Source organism: Chrysochloris asiatica, unplaced genomic scaffold, assembly GCF_000296735.1.
Source record: "Chrysochloris asiatica unplaced genomic scaffold, ChrAsi1.0 scaffold00232, whole genome shotgun sequence".
Lineage (NCBI taxonomy): Eukaryota > Metazoa > Chordata > Mammalia > Afrosoricida > Chrysochloridae > Chrysochloris > Chrysochloris asiatica.
Genome location: NW_006408750.1, coordinates 2,119,155 through 2,141,499, shown reverse-complemented (window position 1 = coordinate 2,141,499; position 22,345 = coordinate 2,119,155). Strand labels below are relative to the sequence as shown.

The 22,345-nt window shown below is 37.5% G+C and overlaps 1 protein-coding gene across 2 annotated transcripts in view; it reads left to right on the top strand.

Annotated features, from left to right (window-relative positions):
* Window positions 1–22,054, top strand: part of NR3C1 (nuclear receptor subfamily 3, group C, member 1 (glucocorticoid receptor)) — a 162,765-nt gene extending 140,711 nt beyond the window's left edge. Inside the window, exons 5-9 of one of the 2 annotated variants that reach the window (XM_006873266.1) lie at window positions 6,373–6,651; window positions 9,449–9,593; window positions 16,822–16,952; window positions 20,634–20,791; window positions 21,718–22,054. In XM_006873266.1, coding sequence (XP_006873328.1) covers window positions 6,373–6,651; window positions 9,449–9,593; window positions 16,822–16,952; window positions 20,634–20,791; window positions 21,718–21,870 — 866 coding nt within the window. In that variant the 3' untranslated portion in view covers window positions 21,871–22,054. The remainder of the gene's footprint in view (window positions 1–6,372; window positions 6,652–9,448; window positions 9,594–16,821; window positions 16,953–20,633; window positions 20,792–21,717) is intronic. The other variant, XM_006873265.1, reaches the window with a different exon arrangement.
* The last annotated feature ends 291 nt before the right edge of the window (window positions 22,055–22,345 follow it).

Sequence of the window (22,345 nt, the reverse complement as noted above, 5' to 3'; positions counted from 1 at the left end):
TGATTGATCTCCAAGTTTTCATCTGAGCCATTTTATATTAAAAATATATTTACTCAAAAGGAAAGCATAAATAAAATTGCACTGTATAAGAGTAATATAGTCTGGGTGCTTACCTAATAACATTTTTAGGTGAATATATATTAAGCTTAATTTATGTCTTTAAAGCGTTAAGTGGATACTTCTCTGAGCAATTCCTTTGCTAGCCAAATTATAATGGAACCAAGTAACTGATGGACCAAGTAACTGTTTCTCCCATTTTCTTCTCCCTTTTATACATATTTTAAAAAACAAAGCTCATAGTGAACCTGTTGTTGTTGTTGTAGAGTGCCGTCGAGTCGGTTCCAACCATAGTGACCTTGCATAGGATTTCCAAGGAGTGACTGGTGAGTTTGAACCATTGACCTTGTGGTTCAAACCAACTTTGCAGTCTAGTGCATTAACCCACAGCACCACACCAGGACCTCATATTGACACTAGTCACAACATAATGAAACACTGTCCAGTCCTGTACTGTCCTCACAACTGTTACACTTACAATGAGCCATTGCTGCTTCTGCTGTGCCAATGCACCGCATTGGGGGTCTTCCTCTTTTTCACTGACCTGCCACTTTACCAAGCATCACCATCTTGGCTTCTAATCCAGTTTCTAGTATTATTTGCTTAGTAAATATATTGAATAACTATCTTGAAACAAATACAACCCTGATGTACACCTTTCCTGATTTTTAAACCATTCTGTATCCCTTTGTTCTGCTCAGTGACTGACTCCTGGTCTGTGTGTACAGGTTCCTCATGAGCACACTCAAGTGTTTAACTGTTCTGGAATACCCATTTTTGCAATGTTATTCATAGTTTGTTATGATTCACACAGTCTATACCTTTGCATAGTCAGTAAAGCACAGGTAAAAACCCTGGTATTCTTGGCTTTGATATTCCTAGTTCCACATCATCTTTCATATCCAGCATGAGTTTCTGGTTGTTGCTTGTTGATGTACTGCTGCAACTGTTTTTGAAATATCTTCAACAATATTATACTTGCATATGGTATTAATGATACTGTTCAATGGTTTCCACATTCAAAGAGAGGTCACCTCTCTTTGAAATGGGCATTAATATGGAGCTCTTGTTAGTTGGCTGGCCAGCTGTCTTGCAATTTTCGTGCCATAAATGAGTAAGTGCCTCCAGTGCCACAGCAGTTTGTTAAAAGATTTAAATAGTATTCCAGCAACTCCTGGAGCGTTGTTTTTTTTCCAGTGCCTTGAGCATACCTTGGACTTCATTGTTGTTGTTAAATATGTTGTTAAGTACCGTGGAGTCGGTTCCGTCTCATAGTGACCCTGCACAGGGTAGTTTCGAACTGCTGACCTTGAGGGTAGCAGCCCGATTCATAACCACTACGCTACCAGAGGTCCTTGGACTTCTTCATTAAGGACCATCAGTTCTTAATGCTACCTCTTAAAATGGGTTAAGGAGCTCTGGTAGCGTAGTGGTTACGAATCGGGCTGCGAACCATAAGGTCAGCAGTTCGAAACTACCAGCGGTTCCGCGGGAGAAAGATGAGGCGTTCTGCTCCCGTAAAGATTAACAGCCTCGGAAACCCTGTGCAGGGTCGCTATGAGTCGGAACCGACTCCACGGCACATAACAACAACAACAACAAAATGGGTTAACATTGGCCATTTCTTTTTGGTGCTTACTGCATATTCAAGATTGCAAGTCAAGGCTTGAATTTTTTTTGTCATTTCTTTTAGCTTGAGAAATGCTCAGCATGTTCTTCCTTTCTGGTTTTCTAATTTCAGATCTTTGCACATTTCATTATGATACTTGACTTCATCTTCTCAAGTTGACATTTGAAATTTTCTGTTCAGATCATTTACTTCCTCATTTCTTTCATTCACCTTAGCATCTCTACATTGGCCAGTTTCAGAGTCTCTTCTGACATCCAGTTTTTGTATTTCATGTGTTTTGAATGATGTTTTTGCTTTCTTGACGTAGGATGTTCTCACACAACTCTTCTGGTCTTTGGTCATTAGTGTCTAATGTATCAAATCTGTTCTTGAGATGGTCTCTAAATTCAGGTGGGATGTGTTTAAGGTCATATTTTGTCTCTTGTGGACTTCTTTTCATTTTCTTCAGCTTCACCCTGAACTTGCATATGAACAATTGATGGTCTGTTCCACAGTCTGCCCCGACTTTGTTTTGGCTGATGATATGGAGCTTTCCTTTTATCTCTTCCCACAGATATAGTCAGTTTGATTCCCGTGTATTCCATCCAATGAGCTCCATTTTATATAATTGCCTTTTGTATTGTTTTTAAAAAGGTATTTGCAATTTAGAAGTCATTGGGTCTTGTAAAATTCTACTATGCAATCCCCAGCATCATTTCTATCATCAAGGTCATATTTTCCAACTACTGACCATTCTTTGTTTCCAACCTTCACAGTCCACTCACCGTTAATTATCAATACAACTTGATTGTTTGATCAATTTCACACTGAAGAAGGTATTAGAATTCTTCAATTTCGTTATCACTGGCTTTAGTGGTTGATGTGTAATTTTAAATAATAGTGATATTAACTGGTCTCCCTTGTAGGCATATGGGCTTTTTCCTATCATAAACAGCATTGTATTTCAAGATAGATCTTGAAATGTTCTTTTTATGATAACTGCGATGCCATTCCTCTTCCATTTGTCATTCCTGGCATAGTAAAACATACGATTGTTCAATTTAAAGTGGCCAATAACCAGTTCATTTCAGCATATTAATGCCTAGGATATCAATCTGTGTACATTCTACTTTGTTTTTGACAACTTTCAATTTTCCTGGACTCATACTTTGTACATTACAAGTTCTGAATATTAATGGGTGTTTGCTTCTGTTTCACCTCATTTTGAGTTGTGCCCATCAGCAAATGAAAGTCTTGGAAGCATTACTCTATTTGGATCATCACAGTCAACTCTACTTTGAGGAGTCAGCTCTTCCCCAGTTATATTTGAGTGCCTTCTAACCTGAGGGGCTCATTTTCTGGCACTATATCTGACAGTGATCTGGTGCTGTTCATAAGGTTTTCAGTGGCTGAACATTCAGAAGTCGTCTGCCTCTCTGGAATCTCTGCTGAAACCTGTCCACCAGAGGTGCATAGCTTCCAGCCACCACAATATGACAGACTAATGAGTGGAGATTAGCTCTTACTTCACTAGAAAACCAGGCAGTGAAATCAGCACCATTTCCAATCAAGTCTTTTTTTGAAAATTGGTTTGAATTTATTGTTTTAATGAATATAATTTAAAGAAACAAGTTTCTATGAGCTGTGATTTTTTTAAAATGCATCAACTTGATGGAAATGTTGTTGTTAAATTCTTCTAAACAGTACCGCCTCATAACGACTCAGTATAGTGTTTCCAAGGAGCAGCTGTTGGGTTTAAACTGCTGACCTTGCAGTTAGCAGTCCTGTGTTCATCCTGCAGCACCATGCTAGGACCTGTCAGTGTATTACAAGGGTGGGAAAACTAGCATTTACCAAGAACATGGTAGTCTTTCTTGTATATTCTTGTACTCAAAGAGGTTATTTGGGACCCTCATAATAAAAACACCTTAGAGTGGATCCACTATTACCCTTAAATTCACCTTTATGTTATGTGGTAGATCATAATCTAGTTTTTCATTGAATAATTTATTAGATGTTGTTATTAAATGCTATTAGATTGGTTTTGACACATAGTGACCCTGAGTAGGGTTTCTAAGGAGCAACTGGTGAGTTTGACTTGGTAACTTTTTGGTTAGAAGTCCAGTGCTTATTGTAAGCACCACACCAGGATTCTATTATGTTAGATGGATCTGTCATGCAATTGATAATGTAATTTACCTGTAGGAAAAATAAAGATTTAAAAATCCAAGTTCACAGGGGTTGGTTTTTGTTAGGTTTATGTACTTATTTATAAGTAGATAAGTATAGTTGTTTTGAGTGTGAAAGTGTCATTTTTGCTTTACATCATCCTAGAATATATATGCTCACTCTTTACTTATTGACAAGCTTAGATTCCAAAGAACAGGTCTCATGAGAAAACTGGCCATATATGAAAATGATCACATCAGATTACAAATTACATTATTACATAAACTTCTGGGAATCGTGGCCCAGCCAAGTTGACACGTAGCCTTAGCCATCACAGCTAGTATTACTCTTGCCTCTTACTTTTTAGTGTTCATTACTGACAGACATACATCATTAATGCACAAAATAGTCAAGTTTTTTACTCTTGTCAATGCAAAAAAAAAAAAAAAAATGTTAGCAAGATAGTTAAGTAAGGAGTTGATGATGTAAAGCCATTTTTGGAGGAGGTAAGCATGTATTTTAGACATGGTTGTTGCTGTTAAGTGCCATAGAATCAGTTTCAACTCATAACGACCTTGTATACAGTTTCCGAGGCTTTATATCTTTGAGGGAGCGGAAAGCCTCATCTTTCTCAAGCGGAACAGCTGGTAGGCTCAAATTGTAGACCTTGTGGCTCGCAGTCCAGTGCTTATCATATGGAGGCACCTGTACTCCCAAACATAATTAGCAGCACCTTAGGATAAGTACTGGACCTCAAGAAGGTTGGTCTGAATTGCAAGATCAGCAGTTCAAACCCTATACAGAGTCACTATGAGTCGGAACCAACTCAACAAGCACTTAACAACTTCAGAGGATACAAGTATTTAATTTAAAAACACACACACACATATATATATGTATACACACACACATATGTATATAATCTTTAGAAATATTCCTGTGTTCATCTAAGCCAACCAATTTCAATGATAGCCTAGAGCTTTTACAGTGTTTTGTTTTGTTTTTCAGAACCCAATTCTCTATAAATGTTAACAGTACTTTTCTAGGGTTGTATTTTGATGATGTTGCCCTATACGAAGTAAATTTTATGATTTATTTTAAGGCAGCTGTGTTCAAAGTGCTTCAAAGCACTTCACTGCTTTGAAGTGCCTGGCATTTGATTACAAATAAGTTTTTAAACAGTGATCCTGAATGTTTTTTAATGTTTTTATTCCCATTTCAAGTTACATTGTAATCATAAAGTATAGCTTTATTTCTTGGTATAAAAGTTTTTTAAACTAATTTTTTTCACTTTTATGAAGGAGGAAACGGAACTATCACAGACTTGTAAAAATTTCTATATAAAATATATATTGAGTGCCATGAACTTAAATGTGGTAAAGTCTGATTAATTAGATTCTGTAGTAATAGCTTGGTTTTACCCCTCAATACTTTCACATAACTAGCTGTGAAATTTTGGACTGGCTATTAAATATCTACATGAATGAGGTTTCTCATGAGTAAAATGAAACTACAAAGAATACTTTGCTACATATCTTAAAGGGAAAAAAAATGGTAATTCAACTAACAGTCCCTTGCGGAAGATACTTAGAAAAAGTACACTTCTCGGTCTAATGTATAGAGTTGACTTCACCTGGCTTTATGACCTTTATTCAAAAGTATCAGTTCTCTCATTTAGGATTATAAATATAAGAAATTAAACTAATAACATACTGACTGATAGAAGGTGTTCTGTGGGTTTAAAAAAAAAACCAAAAAGAACCAGCTTCCAGCCCGTCATTATTCTCTCCTCATTATTCTAATGTGGGATATAAGAGAATATACATTCATATAGGAACTCTTCCTTTTTAAAAGTGTATTGATCCTATAATATCTAATTTTTAAATAATCTAAAGCCATATTATCTTAATTTATCTTTTAAGTTGAAGTAGTTATAGTTCAGCATTTTACATTATAGAACTGATTTACTCCTGAGATATTACCCTCGTTTTACAGAAGAGGAAACTAGAAACTTAGTTCCAGGAAGGTTAAGTAACAGACACACATGTCTTAAGTGGTAGAGCCAGAATTTAAATCCTAACATGCTGACTTCAGCTGTGCACTCTCTACTAGTACACATACTAGTAAATCAATAGAGCATGATGAAAATTTGCTTTATATATATATCAGTAAAAGTTTCTACTGGGGAATCAAAGTGAGAAAATTAATTGATGGAAAAATCTACAGAAATAATTTGGTTAGATTGTTTTAGCATAGTGTTGTAAGACAGTTATATAAGGTATAACTAGTATGAAGATGTAACTGACTTATTTATAGGAGAAGTTAATATGACACTGGGTTCCTGGTGATCTTTTGCTTTCAGGAATAAAATTTTTCCTTCATGTCATTTTATCTTAATTGCTAAATAAAAATAAAGCATGTTTCCTCTTGTAGCCTGAACAGTTTCAGAAATTAAAAATATTTTTTCAATAAATGGTATAATGCAGATCTTTCCCTTACAGTTCATTTGTGTGCATTTTTTTTTTAAATATCCACAGCTCGAAAAACAAAGAAAAAAATCAAAGGAATTCAGCAGGCCACTCCAGGAGTCTCACAAGAAACATCTGAAAATCCTGTTAACAAGACAGTAGTTCCTGCAACATTACCACAACTTACCCCTACCCTGGTATCACTATTGGAGGTCATTGAACCTGAGGTGTTATATTCAGGATATGATAGCTCTGTTCCAGATACGACTTGGCGGATCATGACCACACTCAACATGTTAGGTGGGCGGCAAGTGATTGCAGCAGTGAAATGGGCAAAGGCAATACCAGGTAAGATGCAGAGGATGGCACACTTAACATTCAAACTTCTGTATTTTCTTGCAGAAATACTCTTCTGGATCTTTATAATCTTGGTGCCCTGGGATGTCATATTTATCTTATCCAGTTCTGGGGATATAACTAGAGGAAGTCAGGTCAATATGGGAGGGTAGGCAGTTCTTACCACTTTTCAGGATATTACTGAGAGCACAGGCATTTCAACTAGGTTGATGTCAGAATTAGAGTTACAGGACTTATTCAAAACTCTTCTTACACTGAAGTTTTGTTGTTGTGGTTAAGTGCCATCAAACTAGTTGTGACTCATAGCGACCTTTTTAGGGTTTCTGAGGAGCGGCTGTTAAGTTTGAACTACCGATCTGTAGTTTACAGTCCAGTGCTGATCCTACAGCACCACACCAAGAATCTAGTCTGAAATCTAGGGGAAAAAATGTATAATGCTTCTAAGAATTCCCTTTGTTTTCCTTCAATGTCTTTGGTTTTTTTAGTATTAGGTGATTTAGGTAAAGATAGAAATCAGGTATGTTGACACTTTATCAAACTGTATTAAAGAAGAATGATTTTACCTTTGCACAAAATGAAATGGTACACATTGAATGCAAGTTTTAGTTGATTTAATTTTTGAGGTGATTTAAATAAAAGCTTCTTGGTGTGGCCCAGTTGGATAAGCATTAGACCATAAAGTTGGTTTGAACTACAAGATTGGCGGTTCAAACACACCAGCCACTCCTTCGAAACCCAATACAGGCTCATATGAGTTGAAACCAACTCGAAGTCACATAACAACAATAAATTAGAACTTAATGTGGAACAGCAGAGATCAATACTAGTTTTAACTCTTAACTTTCCAGAAAAAGAAATACAGGAGAATTGATAAGTTTATTATATATTCAGATAGTTTAGGAAATACCAAGGGGGAAAGTAAAAATCAGAGGAAATTTTTTATTTGAATTAACTGATTATTGTTCCAAGCCAGGACTCTCAGCTTTTAATTTTGCTATTCAGTTCATGTTTATTTAAATAAAGCAAAGGTGATAATAAATAAATTAATAATAAATGGCTACACTGTTGTTGTTTACAGTGAATACTATTTTTTTTAATGTTTTATTGTGAGTTATGTGATAGTTTACATGGGAGAACATTAGATTTACATTCATCCTATCGTGTATCATTTCATTGCCATGGTTATAATCCCCTCCATGCATCATCAACCAAACTCAGGGTATACCCTGCAAGCCTTTCCCCACGGTTGTCAGCACACAGCCCCTCTCCCTCTCTGGGTCTGAAGTTCCCAGCTGCCCCATCTTTCCACATCATCATCTCTTCCTCCATCTCTGGCATCACTGATTCTCTACCACCACTTTGGAACAGAAATATTGCTGTGGTCGACTCTCACATGCTACACAGGCAGTGCATGTGCAAGGTAGAAGCCTCCAGCAGTGGTTGAGGGTGTGAGCTTGCACAGGCCCCTCCTCTAGTCACTACAATATAGGTGCACAGGTAGATATTGAGAAGTTAATGGGAAAAAGATTGTCCACTATTTTTGTCTCTGAAGGTCAGTTAGGTGTCTGTATGTGCACAGCGCAATTCTCAAGATGGTTGAGTCCTTTTATGTTGGGGTTTTACAGATTGTATTATAACGGTCCTGCACACAGAGCTCAGGTAGCACAGTTGTCCTGAATGGAGTTGTCCTCCTCAAGGGAGGTCCCTTGATGGTCCCAGGGACCTCCACTCCTAGACTGCAAAGTTAATCACTCCCCTCCTTGCTACAAAACATCTACCTTTGCATTTCCAACCCTCACAATCACTCCTAATAACAATTATTCACTATTGTATCACAAGAGACCTATCCACATTTCCTTTCATCAGCCCAGCCTAGACAGACTGGATACTACTCAGTGGAGATTCTACCTTCCTCCACGCCCTTGGGATCTAAATTCCTTTTTGAAAGCTTGTAAGCCAGTCACTTCTTGCCTTTGAATTCCCCACCCCCACCCCAATTTTGGGTAGCCAATGTCCAAGTTGCCCATCCCTGTGTACTCTGTGTATGGGGGGAGGGTGGGAATGATCCTCGCTGTAAAGATTTGTTCCCTCTTTTGAGCTACTGCATCCATAGGTGTAGGTTACACTGAATACTATTAAAAAGTAGTGAGGGCTTTTAGTTTCAGTGTTCAGAAGAAGGTGGAATCCCCCTTGGATAGTTTCATCTTGTATAGATGGGTCTGGTGAAAAGAGATGGAGATAAGATTCTTATGATTCATCAGTGAATAATTACTATCATGACTAATTGTGACGTCACAACCGTAAAGGTGTAGAAGTTTTGTAACAAAAAGAGGGGAGTAGTTAATCTTACAGAGCATGAGTGGAATGTAGGACCCTATCCAAAGAAACAGAGACACCAGAGATGGAGAGAGAGAGCAGCATGAGAAAGTTAATCTAGAGGACTCTAGACTTGTGGAAAGAGAAAAGCAGTGTGTTGGAAGCCAGGAGGCAGGCTTGCAGAATGTGCCCTTTGGTTGTCTAAATGATTATATATATAAAAGTAATGGAAATTCATTAAAAGATTATCTGTATAATAAATAACTTTACTATTAAAAAAAAAAAAGTATTGAGGGCTTATGTGAAGATAACAAAAGAAAATTGTGCTCAGTTAATGCTTCATTTCCTCTATTTGTTAGTGATTACTCCAGATAAGGCTGTTTGATCTCTGGTGTTTGGCTGTTCCAATAAGAGATGAACTTCTCTTTAGCAGCTAGGGTGTTTCCTCATGCTTTTATTTCTCTTAATTTAGGATTCAGGAACTTACACCTGGATGACCAAATGACCCTACTGCAATACTCATGGATGTTCCTCATGGCATTTGCCCTGGGGTGGAGATCATATAGACAAACAAGTAGTAATATGCTGTATTTTGCTCCTGATCTGATTATTACTGAGTAAGTTTTTTGAGAGTCATTTTGCCTGTTTTCAAAGACTATTTTTAAACCAGCTAATGTTTTCCTAATGGAATTGGAATACTGTTGTGAAAAGTGAGGACCAAATTAGTCCTAACAGGTGTCTTGGAACTGGGGAGACTTGAAATGTGTATTAGCAGTTTGGACATACCCATTGTAATGCAGAGAAAATGTATATATGCTATTCTTAATGTCCCAGGATACATCTAAGAATGATTTCTAAACAGCGGGCATTTCTGAGTTCAGTACAGTCTATAGTACGTATTAAGGGCTCCTGTTGTGATGCTACTGTTTTAATTACATAATCCTATCCCAAGGTTTGAGTCCTGGTATGGAGCTGTAGGATAAGCACTGGACTGAAAGGTCGGTAGTTGAAACCACCAGCTGCTCCTCAGAAATGCTATATGGGCTTGTTACTGAATCAGAACTGACTTAATGGCACAAACATTCCAGGAAGCAAAAGGAACATGGTAGTAGGAACAATTACAAATGAGACCATGTAGGCTGAAGGGGTGAGGAGATGTGGATACAGAAACAAGAGGTATCATACTCTTTGCATGGCAAGCCTTCCTCAATGTTGATGACTTGGTAATCTCAGCCTTAAGATTTTACAAGTTAATTGTTTAAGTTATCTAGTGCTACTGTAATAGAAATACCACAAACAAATTAATTTTCTTACAAGGAGGCTGGAAGTGCAAATTCAAGTGCCAGTTCTGGAAGAAGGCTTTTCTCTCTGCCAGTTTTGGAGGAAAGCCCTGTCTTTCTGGGGACACAGTTCAGTCCGTAACAATACACAGTTCTCATCTTTAGGCTTTCACTCTGAAATATTTCAGGTGTCTCTCTAGTATTCTGTCTTTAATCTTTGTTGACTAATTGTTTCTTCCTATGCTGTTGTTGTTGTTGTTAAGTGCTGTCAAGTCGGTTCCAACCCACAGCAACCTTGTATGGGGTTTCTGAGGAGTGACTGGTGAGCTTCATCCACGGACCTTGCGGTTCAAACCAACTTTGCAGCCCAGCACTTTAACCCACAGCACCATACCAGGACTCACTCCTATGTTGTTGTTATGTGCCATGGAGTCTGTTCCGACTCATAGCGACCCTGTACAGGGTTTCTGAGGCTATAAATCTTTACAGGAGCAGAAAGCCTCATCTTTCTCCCGTGGAACAGCTGGTAGTTTCAGACTGCTGACCCTGCAGTTCGCAGCCCGATTCGTAACCACAATTTCACAAAAATAGTTCTCATCACAACGTGTCTCTCATACACACAGATGTCTTCAGTGTCTCCTCACTGACTATCCAGTGACTACTAAGCATGGTCTTTCAGGCTTTCCAGAACTTGGCCTCCCCTATCCCATTGTTTTTCACACACTAAACGTACTCTGAGTTTATGATTTTCACATCACCATAATGATCTGTCTTCTGGATATACCTAGATCTTACCACTTCCTATCTAATATTTACTGCGTCCATAACTTATTGCCTTTTTTAGAATGTAAATGGGGAGTTCAGACACACAAAAAACACATGGTCTCAAGCAGTGTATAATACGGAGATTTGTGTTTAAAGGATAGGAATTTCTTTCCTTGTAGGCTCTGGATGTTGTTGAGAACAGTTCGCAAAAAATTAATGAATTTTCAGAATAATAGTCCCATTGTGCTCTATTGCCAATCAATCAATCCATCATCAGTTTTTGTTTGGGATGGCAAAGAGTTTGAAAATTAACACTGATTGAGCAGTGGCTGTTTGGAGGAAAGAGAAAAGCAGACATTAGAGAGATGAAGAAAAGCAAAAATGATACTCCATGAAAGCATTCTTTTGAGTGTGCCAGACTCCATAGTGATGTGTAAATGAATAGCAATTATTTGAGTTGAGTGTTAAGGGCATGTCTCATTGTTACCTTTGTTGTGTTAAGTGCTGTTGAGTCAATTTCAATTCATAGCAACCCTGTTGTGTATGGTTCCCAAGGGCAGTTGGTGTGTTTGAATTGCTGACCTTGTAGTAGTTATAAGTCTAGTGCTTATCCTACAGCATCACACTAAGACCCTATGAAGTAGTAGGTTTCATTATTGTGTTTTAACGCAGGTTGAATAATACTGGTTGTGTGTCATGGAGATGGTTCCAACACACAGAAACGTATGTAGAGTTTCTGAGTCTGTAAATCTTTACTTGAGCAAAAAGCCTCATCTTTCTCCGACAGAGCAACTGGTAGATTCAAACTGCTGACCTCGTAGTTATCAGCCGATCTTGTAGCCCACTACGCTGTCAGAGTTCCTGGATAATATTAGGTCCAGATATTTTTTAATTAAACTCTTAAGCAATATGTAAGAAGCCATAGATAGTTCAGTGATTCTAGAGCCAGGGCACCCCTTCCTTGTGCTAAACCAGAAAGTAAAAACAGAAACCAGCCTGTTGCTGTTAAGTTAACCCTGACTCCCAGTGACCCTGTAAGACAGTAGACCGGGCCCAGAGGACTCCCAAGGCTGTAAATCTTTATGGAAGCAGACTGCTTCATCTTCCTCCCAAACAGTGACTGGTAAATTTCAATTGCCAACCTTTCCTTTAGTGGCCAAGCACTTAACCAATTTGCCAATGTCTAGCAGGATAAATTGAAACTATATAAATACGTTTCTGGTTTCCCTTCTACTTAGTAGGCTAGCTATGTAGAAATCTGGTCTATAAATCCTAACTGAACCATTGAGGTAAACTTGGTGTTGTTTTTCCATTGGTGATATTTTCCAATACATTATTCATTCATTGATTTTGAACATTCTTTTAGGTACCTGGGATATAAAAAAACACACCTCACTACTACTGAATCAATTCTGACTTCTAGTCAACCCTGCATGACAGAGTGGAACTGCTCATAAGGTTTTCAGATCTGTAAATCTTTATGGGAGCAGACTACCACATCTTCACAGAGTGACTGGGGGGTTTGAACTGTTGACCTTTTGGCTAGCAGCCAACCACTCAAACCACTGCACTACCAGGACTCCTAGTGGGATATAATACCAGCAATCTTCAAAAGGTTCTTGGAAAATGAATTTTTTTTTTGCACCAAAGTAAATTCATACTAACTTGTTATAATGTATGAAATGGATCTAGTTTGAGGCACTAAGACAGGTAGGACATAAATTTGAAACGAGCCTCTATCATAGCAGCATCAATTCTGCTAAAACTAAAACAAGAACAAACATTCGTAGTGAAGCTTGGGTAGAAGAATGGTGAAATCACTGATGCTTTACAATACAAACTTATAAGGACAATGTCCCAAAGAAATCAGCAGTTTACAAATGGTTAATACATTGTAAGAGGGAACCAGATGAAATTGAAGATGAAGCCTGCAGCAGCAGACCATCCATATCAGTTTTAGAAGAAACAATCTTGTCTGTGCCCTAAGTAAAGAGCACCAACAACAAACAGCAGAATTGATATCTAACACCACAGACATCTCAATTCGTTCACTTTATATAATACTGACTAAAAAGTTTAAGTTGCAAACTTTCTGTTCCATTGGTATCAAAACTTTGCACCCAGATCAGCTGCAGACAAAAGCAGAGCTTTCAATGGAAATTTTAAATTTGTGAGATCAAGATCTTAAAGTATTTCTTGGAAGAATTTTAACAGGAGATGAAACTTAGCTTTATCAGTAAGAGCCTTAAAACAAAGCACCAAGTTAATGGTTGCCAAGAGGTCAAAGTGATCCATCAAGTAAAAGCAAAAGCCAACCATCAAGAGTAAAGGTCATGGCAAGAGTTTTAGAGGATGCTCAAGCCATTTTGTTTATTGACTTCCTGATGGGCCAAAGAACAGTAACTTCAGCTTATGATGAGAGCGTTTTGAGAATGTTGGCCAAAGCTTTAGCTGAAAAACATCTGGGAAAGCTTCACCAGAAAGGCCTTTTCTATCACTACAAAACTCCTGTTCATTCCTCTAATCAAACCAGGACAATTTGCAAGAGTTTCAATGAGAAGTCATTAGGCATCCACCTTATAATTCTGATTTGGCTCCTTCTGACTTGTTTTGTTTCCAAATCTTTAAAAGCCACCTGTTTTCTTCAGTTGGTTAAAAAAGACTGTAGTGACATGGTTGAATTACCAAGACTCTTAGTTTTTTAGGAATAGACAAAATGGCTGGTATCATCACTTACAAAAGTGTCTTGACCTTGTTGGAGCTTATTTTCAGAGATAAAGTTTATATTTTTATATTTATTTTTCAATTCCACTTTTTCACAATCTTTTACAAAACCCCCCTTATTGATAGCATAATAGATCAAGTCCCTACTAACATTAATGGTGGAAGTCAAACAACTATAACTATAGCAAAGAGCCATAATATGTATAATTGGGGGAGAAGAGGAGGAGCAACATGAGATTTGTGACCATAGAAGTCCTCTCTAAATGGAATAAAAGAACAAGCTATGTGAAGGGGTAGGGCATTTCAGGCTTGATACAAGCTTGTCATGTTTGAGACACTGAAAGAAGGCCACGGAGGATATAGTATGAGTTTAGAGAAGTACATAGGGCCAAATCAAGGAGAATCTTTTAGGTCATTAAAAAGAGCATAGATTTTATTCTAGGCACAAGACACTGACAGTAAAGGACTTTAGAGACTAACAAATATGTATTGCACTCCTAATATAAAGTCCTGTTGTGGCACTATAGGATAAGCACTGTACTGCTAACTGAAAGGTCAGCAGTTCAAACCCACCAACTGCTCCTTGAAAACCCTATGCTAGGTCACTTAAGTTAGCACCAACTTGAAGGCATTTATTAACTACACTATATGCCTTTCACATTCCTATAGCAGAGAACAAGGCAAAGTTCCTCTCCTTGAGTTGCTTAATGTTCTAGTGGAGGACAATAGCTAACCACCAAAATTTCAGAACTATGATAATTTTTACTAGAGAGTGGTCTGCTTAGAATAGAGTGGCTAATGCTTCTTGGAGGAGTTGCCATTTGAGCTGAGACCTGAAAGGGAAGGACCAGGCTTCATAGTGAGAAGCAACAAGACAAGAGGATGAAATAGATTTCATATAATCCAGAAAAGGGGCCCATAGCTCAGTCCTGAGCTAGTATGTACTGCCATTTACTTGGCCCCAACACAGCTCCACACAAACCTCCATGTATCAGTATCAGAGCAAGAAATCACTTTGCCTATCACCAGAAGAGGAAAAGACAAATCAAACCACTCTATTACAGTTAAACAAGGTTTAAGTTGGTTGATTTTAAATTAACTGATAAACATGTTTAGCCTATATTCAAACACAAGACATTTACAATCTCTAAGTACCATGACCCAAGCCATGGTATTTTCAATAACCTTATATGGATGTGAAAGCTGGACAGTGAATAAGGAAGATCGTAGAAGAATTGATGCCTTTGAGTTGTGGTGTTGGAGGAAAATACTGAAAGTGCCATGGACTGCCAAAAGAACCAATAGATCTGTTCTGAAGAGGCACAGTCACAGTGCTCCTTGGAGGCCAAGATAGCTAAACTTCGTCTCTCATACTTTGGACATATTGTCAGGAGGGAACAGTCGCTAGAGAAGGATGTCATGCTGGGTAAGATGGAGGGTCAGAGAAGAAGAGGAAGACCCCTAATGAGATGGATTGGCCAGGTGGCATCATTGATGGCATCAAGTGTGGCAGCGGTAGTGAGGTTGGCCCAGGATCGGACATTGTTTCTTTCTGCTGTGCATGGGGTCGCTATGAGTCGGTTCCGACTCGATGGCACCTGACAACAACAACAAAGTACTTTTTGACCATTTCCAAATCCAACCATGCTTATTTAAAAGCATCATGTTTATTAGTCACTTTCTTAAAAGTATTTTGAAGTTATTTAATTTGAATTAAAGTTGTGACTTATCATCCCTCTTTTAGAAACCTAAGTAATCTAATTTATTGTGGTATCCAGATTTAGAGTTCAGTAGTTGCCACATACATATTTCAAGTATGAATTATGGAAATGAATTTTTTTTTTGGACCAAAAATTACATTTAGTTTTCATTGTGAGATATAAAAAATTGCTTTCTGGAAATTTAAAGAATTTGAAACATACATTTCTACTCAGTGTTCAATTTTACTGGAAGACAGATGGTTTGTATGAAAATGGCTTTGAAGGATATATCCCCCATTTCTCATTCTTGTGTCTTTGTGCTGCTGTGTGTAGGAGTGGTAGACCTCCATTTCTCTTGCCTTAACCCACTGTGTTTCCATACTGCTCTGTTTTGTGAGAGGCAGATTTGAGTTGTCAGAAAATAGTTAACTTCTGACCCTTGGTTTAGGTATAAAACAGTGTGTTGCACAGTTATCCTTAGATCTGAATGTTGTAAAGAATGCTCTTTCTTTTTAAGCCAAATAGAATGACTGTTGAAAGTTTTTGTTACGTGAGCAGTATTACCATGTATAAGAAACTAAAGGAAAAAAGATAATTCCTAGAAATTGAATGCTTGATTACTATTCTATTAAGACATAAGAAAGGTGTCCCTTTGGCAAGAGCAGATTTTAACTTTGAAGAGTCCGGCAAGATCCTCTGGGATCACTTGGGCAATATACAGTCATGACTGATTTATTTGATTACATTAAGAAATAAAGCTTCTCTTAAAGTAGGGGAAAAGCCATAGCCTGTTTATTTTGGTTAAGTTCAAGATCACTTCTTGCCAGAAATGAAAAGAGAAAGATCTTGAACTACATTAAAAGCCATGAACCAGACACAGTTTGAGTCTTTTAGTATCAGAAGACTAGAAACTTTAGAGATCTGCTTGGAAATGGCAGATATGATAATGGCAGTTACATATATTTGTCAGAGACAGATTCGGGGTATCAAAAAGTTCTAGTTTTGGCCTTTTGCAGAACTATAAACAGTATCACACATGGTTGTCTTTAGAAAACTGTTGTCTAATTGGCCATAAAATCCTGATTTAAATGAACAAATCAATAAATTCTGTAGGAATAAGTTTTAAATGTTTAAATATTTTTTCCAATGTAAAATTAAGTTATTTACTAGTCTCGTTAGATGTTCTAAGCACAGGACCAAATATAAGGAAAATTTTCCAAAATTCTGATTTTACTAGCAATTAGCATTAACAGCAAGAGTTATACGTTTCTTCATGAGAGCATAGTTTTACAATTGAAAACAAAACAACAAATGTACTTTTTAAGGAACTAGCATTACTTCTTTCTAACTGAAGCCATGATACTTGTCTTTCACAGGAATAGAATGTCTCTACCCTACATGTATGACCAATGTAAACAAATGATGTATGTTTCCTCTGAGTTGCAAAGACTTCAGGTATCTTATGAAGAGTATCTCTGTATGAAAACCTTACTGCTTCTCTCGTCAGGTTGGTAGACCACCAGTTCATTTTTAAATATATCAAAAGCAAGAAATAAGAAAGTCTAGAAACATTGGTTTATTAATTTGCACAGTACTAATAGCTATACCAAGTCTGCTACTAATTCCTGCTATTCAGATGATTGAGATTTTCGTAAATGTAAAATTTTACTAAGGCATAGTCAACTATAGAAAGTTAATAAGACAAATAGGGATTATATATATTTTTTTTTTCTTTTTTTTTTTTTTAAGTTGCACAAAGGTCTCTGTTGATTTGCACATACTGCTTTCTTTGTATGACCTTGGTTAACACCACTGTAGGAGAACGAGGTAAAAAGCCAACTAGAATGATTTTTTTACTCTTCTATGTTGTCCTCCTGGTGTGGTGCTGTAGGATAAGCACTGGACTGCTAACCACAAAGTCAGCAATGCAAGCCCACCAATTGTTCCTCAGAAACCTTACACAGGGTCACTATGAGTCAGAATTGACTCAGCAACACTTCATGTATGTATGTGAGGGAAAGATGTGCTTGATTACTACTGGGGATTGGTTAAAGTAGCATAGGAGCTAGACTGTTGGACAGCAGTGTTCTATCTAGAAAATAGAAACAGGAGCTTATAACACATAACAATTTTGAAAATTTAGATTAGGCTATTGGTATAAAAACTTTACTGAAATGACTTTTAGCTAACAAAGATATTTCCTAGAAAAATTAGATTACTAAAATACTGACATTTTACTAATAAAAGAACCAGTTGGTATCTTTAGGCAATTATAGTGAAAATGATGTATCAGATTAGTGTTTGTTAAATACTTTGTTATAAGTTAATCTGTGATTTTTTAAAAGATTTTTTTAAATCTTCATTCAGTTAGTAACAGGTTTTACAGGTAGGAGTCCCTGAGTGGTGCAAACAATTTTAAGCACTCTGATTGTTGCACTATATTTTAACTCTCCTGGTATAATGCTAGAGGATCAGCACTGGTCAGCAGTTTAAACCCACCTCCCAATCCTATGCAGGGTTGCTGTGAGTTGGAACCAACTCAGTGGCACTTAACAACAACAAGGCTCACATAAATCTTAATGCTTCTGCACTATTTTTGCTTCACAAAAAGTTTTATTATGTTAATTGATTTAAGAAGTATTTTTAATCAAGGCAAAAGAATTTTCTACTACCCAGTAAAAATACCTAAAGGTAAAGATCATTGCTAGAGACTTGTTGGAAGGTAACCTATAGCAGTTGTTATTGTTGACTTGGAAGCCATAAGTAATTGTTGATCTGGATGTTATTTGAATAAACAGATAAAGTGCTAATAATGGTTCTGATTGATACCATGAAGATGACATTATTTCTAAAAATAATGGTTTAAATTTATCATTGTGTTGCTGCTGTTGTCATTAATGTCATCGAGTTGGTTCCAACTCAGAGTGACCCTATGTAGGGTTTTCAAGGAACATCTGGTGAGTTTGAACCACTGACCTTGAGGTTTGCAGCTCAATGCTTATCTTACAGTGCACTGTAGATAATATGAAAAAGTACATTGAACTAGTACACACCACAGGCTATTTTTTGCCAAGGGGTAGCATTACAAAGATGAAAATATGTAAAATATGATCACAGTCACTGTGGAAACCAGTTTTGTGGTTTCTCAAAAAGTTAGTACAGAATTACCCTATGAACCAGCAAGTCCACTCCTGGGTTGTAGTTGTTAGGTGCCTTTGAGTTGATTCTGACTCATAGCAACCCTATGCACACCAGAAGTCCTAGGCTATATATGCAAAATAATTAAAACAGGATTTAAACAGACCCTTGTATACCAGTGTTCATAGCGTCAGTTACAATAGTCAGAAGGTAGAAACAACCCAAATGCCCAACAGATGAATGACCAAAATGTGGTGTACATACATAAAATGGAATGCTACTCCGTTATAAACAGACATGAAGTTCTAATACATGATACAACATAGATGGACTTTGAAGACATGCACATTTGTTTTGAGATGAAATATCCAATGTTATCATATTAATAAAATTTATTGCATACTGATTGTTGTTGTTGTTAAGTGCCGTCGAGTCGGTTCCGACCCATAGCGACCCTGTACAGGGTTTCCAAGGCTGTAAATCTTTACGGGAGCAGAAAGCCTCATCTTTCTCCCACGGAGCAGCTGGTAGTTTCGAACTGCTGACCTTGCAGTTCACAGCCCGATTCGTAACCACTACGCTACCAGAGCTGCTTATAAGGTTCTAATTAACTTGTGACATAGATATTCTGAGATGTGGAACAGATAAATTTAAACAATGTTGTAGAACCTTACTGTGTCTTGTTACTACAATTAAATTCAAGTGCAACATGACAGCCAAGGATAACTAAATATTCAATGTATAATTTTATTTGGTCTTCAAAATAGCCATGTGAACTAGAGCGGAAGCTATCCTTACCAGCTCCATTTTGTAGATGAGAGATCAAGTGATTTACCAAGGGTAAGCACATATTGAGGATTAAGATGCACCTCATATGCATGCAAAAGCTGGACATAAGGAAGATCAAACAACTTATGCATTTGAATTATGGTGTTGGCAAAAAAATATTGAATATACCAAATCTCTCTTGAAAGTGTACTTCAAGAATACTCCTTAGAAGTGAGGATGATGAGATTTTTTTGTTTTATGTAATTTGGATACATTGTCAGGAGGGATCAATCCCTGGAGAAGGACATCATGCTTGGTAAAGTGTCAGCGAGAAACAAGACTCTAAACTAGATGGATTAACAAACACAATGGCTGAAACAGTGGGTTCAAACAGCAATGATTGGGAGCATGGCAGAGGAACAGGCAGTGTATTGTTCTATTGTATGTAGAGTCCCCATGTGGTGCTGTGGGTTAATGCATTGGACGGCAAAGTTGGTTTGATTTGTAAGGTCAGCAGTTCAAGCTCACCAGCTACTGCTCAGAAACCCTATACAGGGTCACTATAGGTCAGAACTGACTCGACAGCATTTACCAAGTTTTTCAGTTCTTTTATCCAATATTCTCTCAGCAGTGGTTTGATGATTCTTTGAAATCATGCCTGTATTTAGTATGCTACTCATTGTAAGGAGTCCTGATGTGGCATATTAGGGTAAGCACTGGATTGCTAACTCTAAGGCTGGTGGTTCTAATGTACAGCTGCTCTTTTGAAACCCTATAAAGGGTCTCTATGAGTGGGTATGGACTCGACAGCACTTAACAGCAACAATAACTCATTGTAAGTTATGAGCTGTGCTGTCTGTCCTGCTTTCATACAGGAGTCCTAGTTTAACACTGTAGGATTATGGAGTGGAACTCAAAGTCGGTTTGAACCACAAGGTTGATAGCTCAAAGTCACCAGTCACTCCTCAGAAACCCTATACAAGGTCATTATGTGTCAGAATTGATTTGATGGCACTTCACAACAACAACTTTCATATATGTAAGGAGCCCTGGTAGTACTAAAAGATAAGCACTGGACTGCTAACTACAAGATCACCAGTTCACACCCACTAGCTGCTGCATGAGAGGAAGATGAGACTGCCTGCTCCTTTAAAGATTTCCAGGCTTGGCAACCCTGATACAGGGCTACTGTGATTGGGACAGACACCATGGCAGTGGGTGGGTTCATATATGTAAAGTTAGAGCAAGAAAATTCATTCATGATTCCATCTTCACCTTTCAGTTCCTAAAGAAGGCTTGAAGAGCCAAGAGCTATTTGATGAAATCAGAATGACCTATATTAAAGAACTTGGAAAGGCCATTGTCAAACGGGAAGGAAACTCCAGTCAGAACTGGCAGCGATTTTATCAACTGACAAAGCTCTTGGACTCCATGCATGATGTAAGTATCAAACATAAAGCCAGATATAGGAAGGACTTTTCTGGAACATAATGTATGCTCTGATTATGTATTCAAAAAAGGGTACTTCAAAAAGTTCATGGAAAAATTCCATTTTTCCACAAAATTGTTGAAGCCTGTATACATATGTGTGTGTGTGAATACCAGTATTCCCCAGCCCCCCGCCCCTCCTGGATTTTGGTGATGGTTTTAGTTGAATTTATGTATTTTAGCTTTGCACACACTTTTCCTAAGGCTAGTTAAGAAATGCTTCATCTATATTATATGTATGTTGTTGTTAACTGCCTCCCAGTTGGTTTTCAGGGAGCAGCTGATCGGTTTCAACTGCCAGCCTTGTGGTTTGCAGTCCAGTGTTGATGCCAAAGCTGCACACCAGGAGTCCAGTTACACAGTTTATAGATATAAATATATAAAACAGCACGTTTTAAAAATAAAAAAACATAAAATTCCATGTCTTTGTATGATTAACCGCACAAATGGAGTCCTGATATGACACTATAGGATAAGCACTGGACTGCAAGGTCGGTTTGAACCTCATGATGGGTGCTTCAGCCTCACCAGCCATTCCTTGGAAACCTGATACAAGGTCACTATGAGTCAGAACCAAATCAATGGCACTTAACAACCCCATAAATTAGAATACAATCATGTTTATCATGAAACACTTAATTCCACAAATATAACTTAAACAAAATGAACACTCAAGTACAGAAGACATTTTATAATCTTTTTAAATTTTTACTTGGACCGGGGGTGGGGGGGTGCGGAATTCCAGTAGAGGTGGGTATATTCTAGGTCAAATATTTAAACAAAACAAAACAAAAAAAACATAAGAAGAGGCCAATAAGCATGAGTTCGCCCTACTGATCAATTTTTAATACTAATCATTACTGTATCTTCTCTTGCAGGTGGTTGAAAGTCTCCTTAACTATTGCTTCCAAACATTTTTGGATAAGACCATGAGTATTGAATTCCCAGAGATGTTAGCTGAAATCATCACCAATCAGATATCAAAATATACAAATGGAAATATCAAAAAGCTTCTCTTTCATCAAAAGTGACTGCCTTAATAAGCAAGATTGCCTTAAAGAAAGTCAAATTTATAGCTTTTATTGTACAAACTCTCAATTTGTCCAGTAGTAGGTTGGTTTGTTTTTTTTTTTTTTCCTTTTTTGTCTTGTTTTGTTTTAAATACGCACTACATGTGGTTTATAGAGGGCCAAGACTTGGCAACAGAAGCAGTTGGTCCATCACTTTTCAGTGATGGAAAGAGTAGAAAGTGGAATGCTTTAGGTGTATCCCAGAAATTAGGAACAATCATGTGGCGTAACCTCTACTGTCAGAAGGGGGGCACCTGAACCACCAGTGCCCAAAGTCTGTGAGGCAAACACTTTCTGCTCATACTTTTTACAGTTGGCTGGATACAGTTTTCTAGACTTTTTTGTTGATGTATTTTCCCCTCTATAGTTAAGGTAGCAATTTTGATTTATGCATGGAAATCTGGAAAAAAGTTTACAAGTGTATATCAGAAAAGGG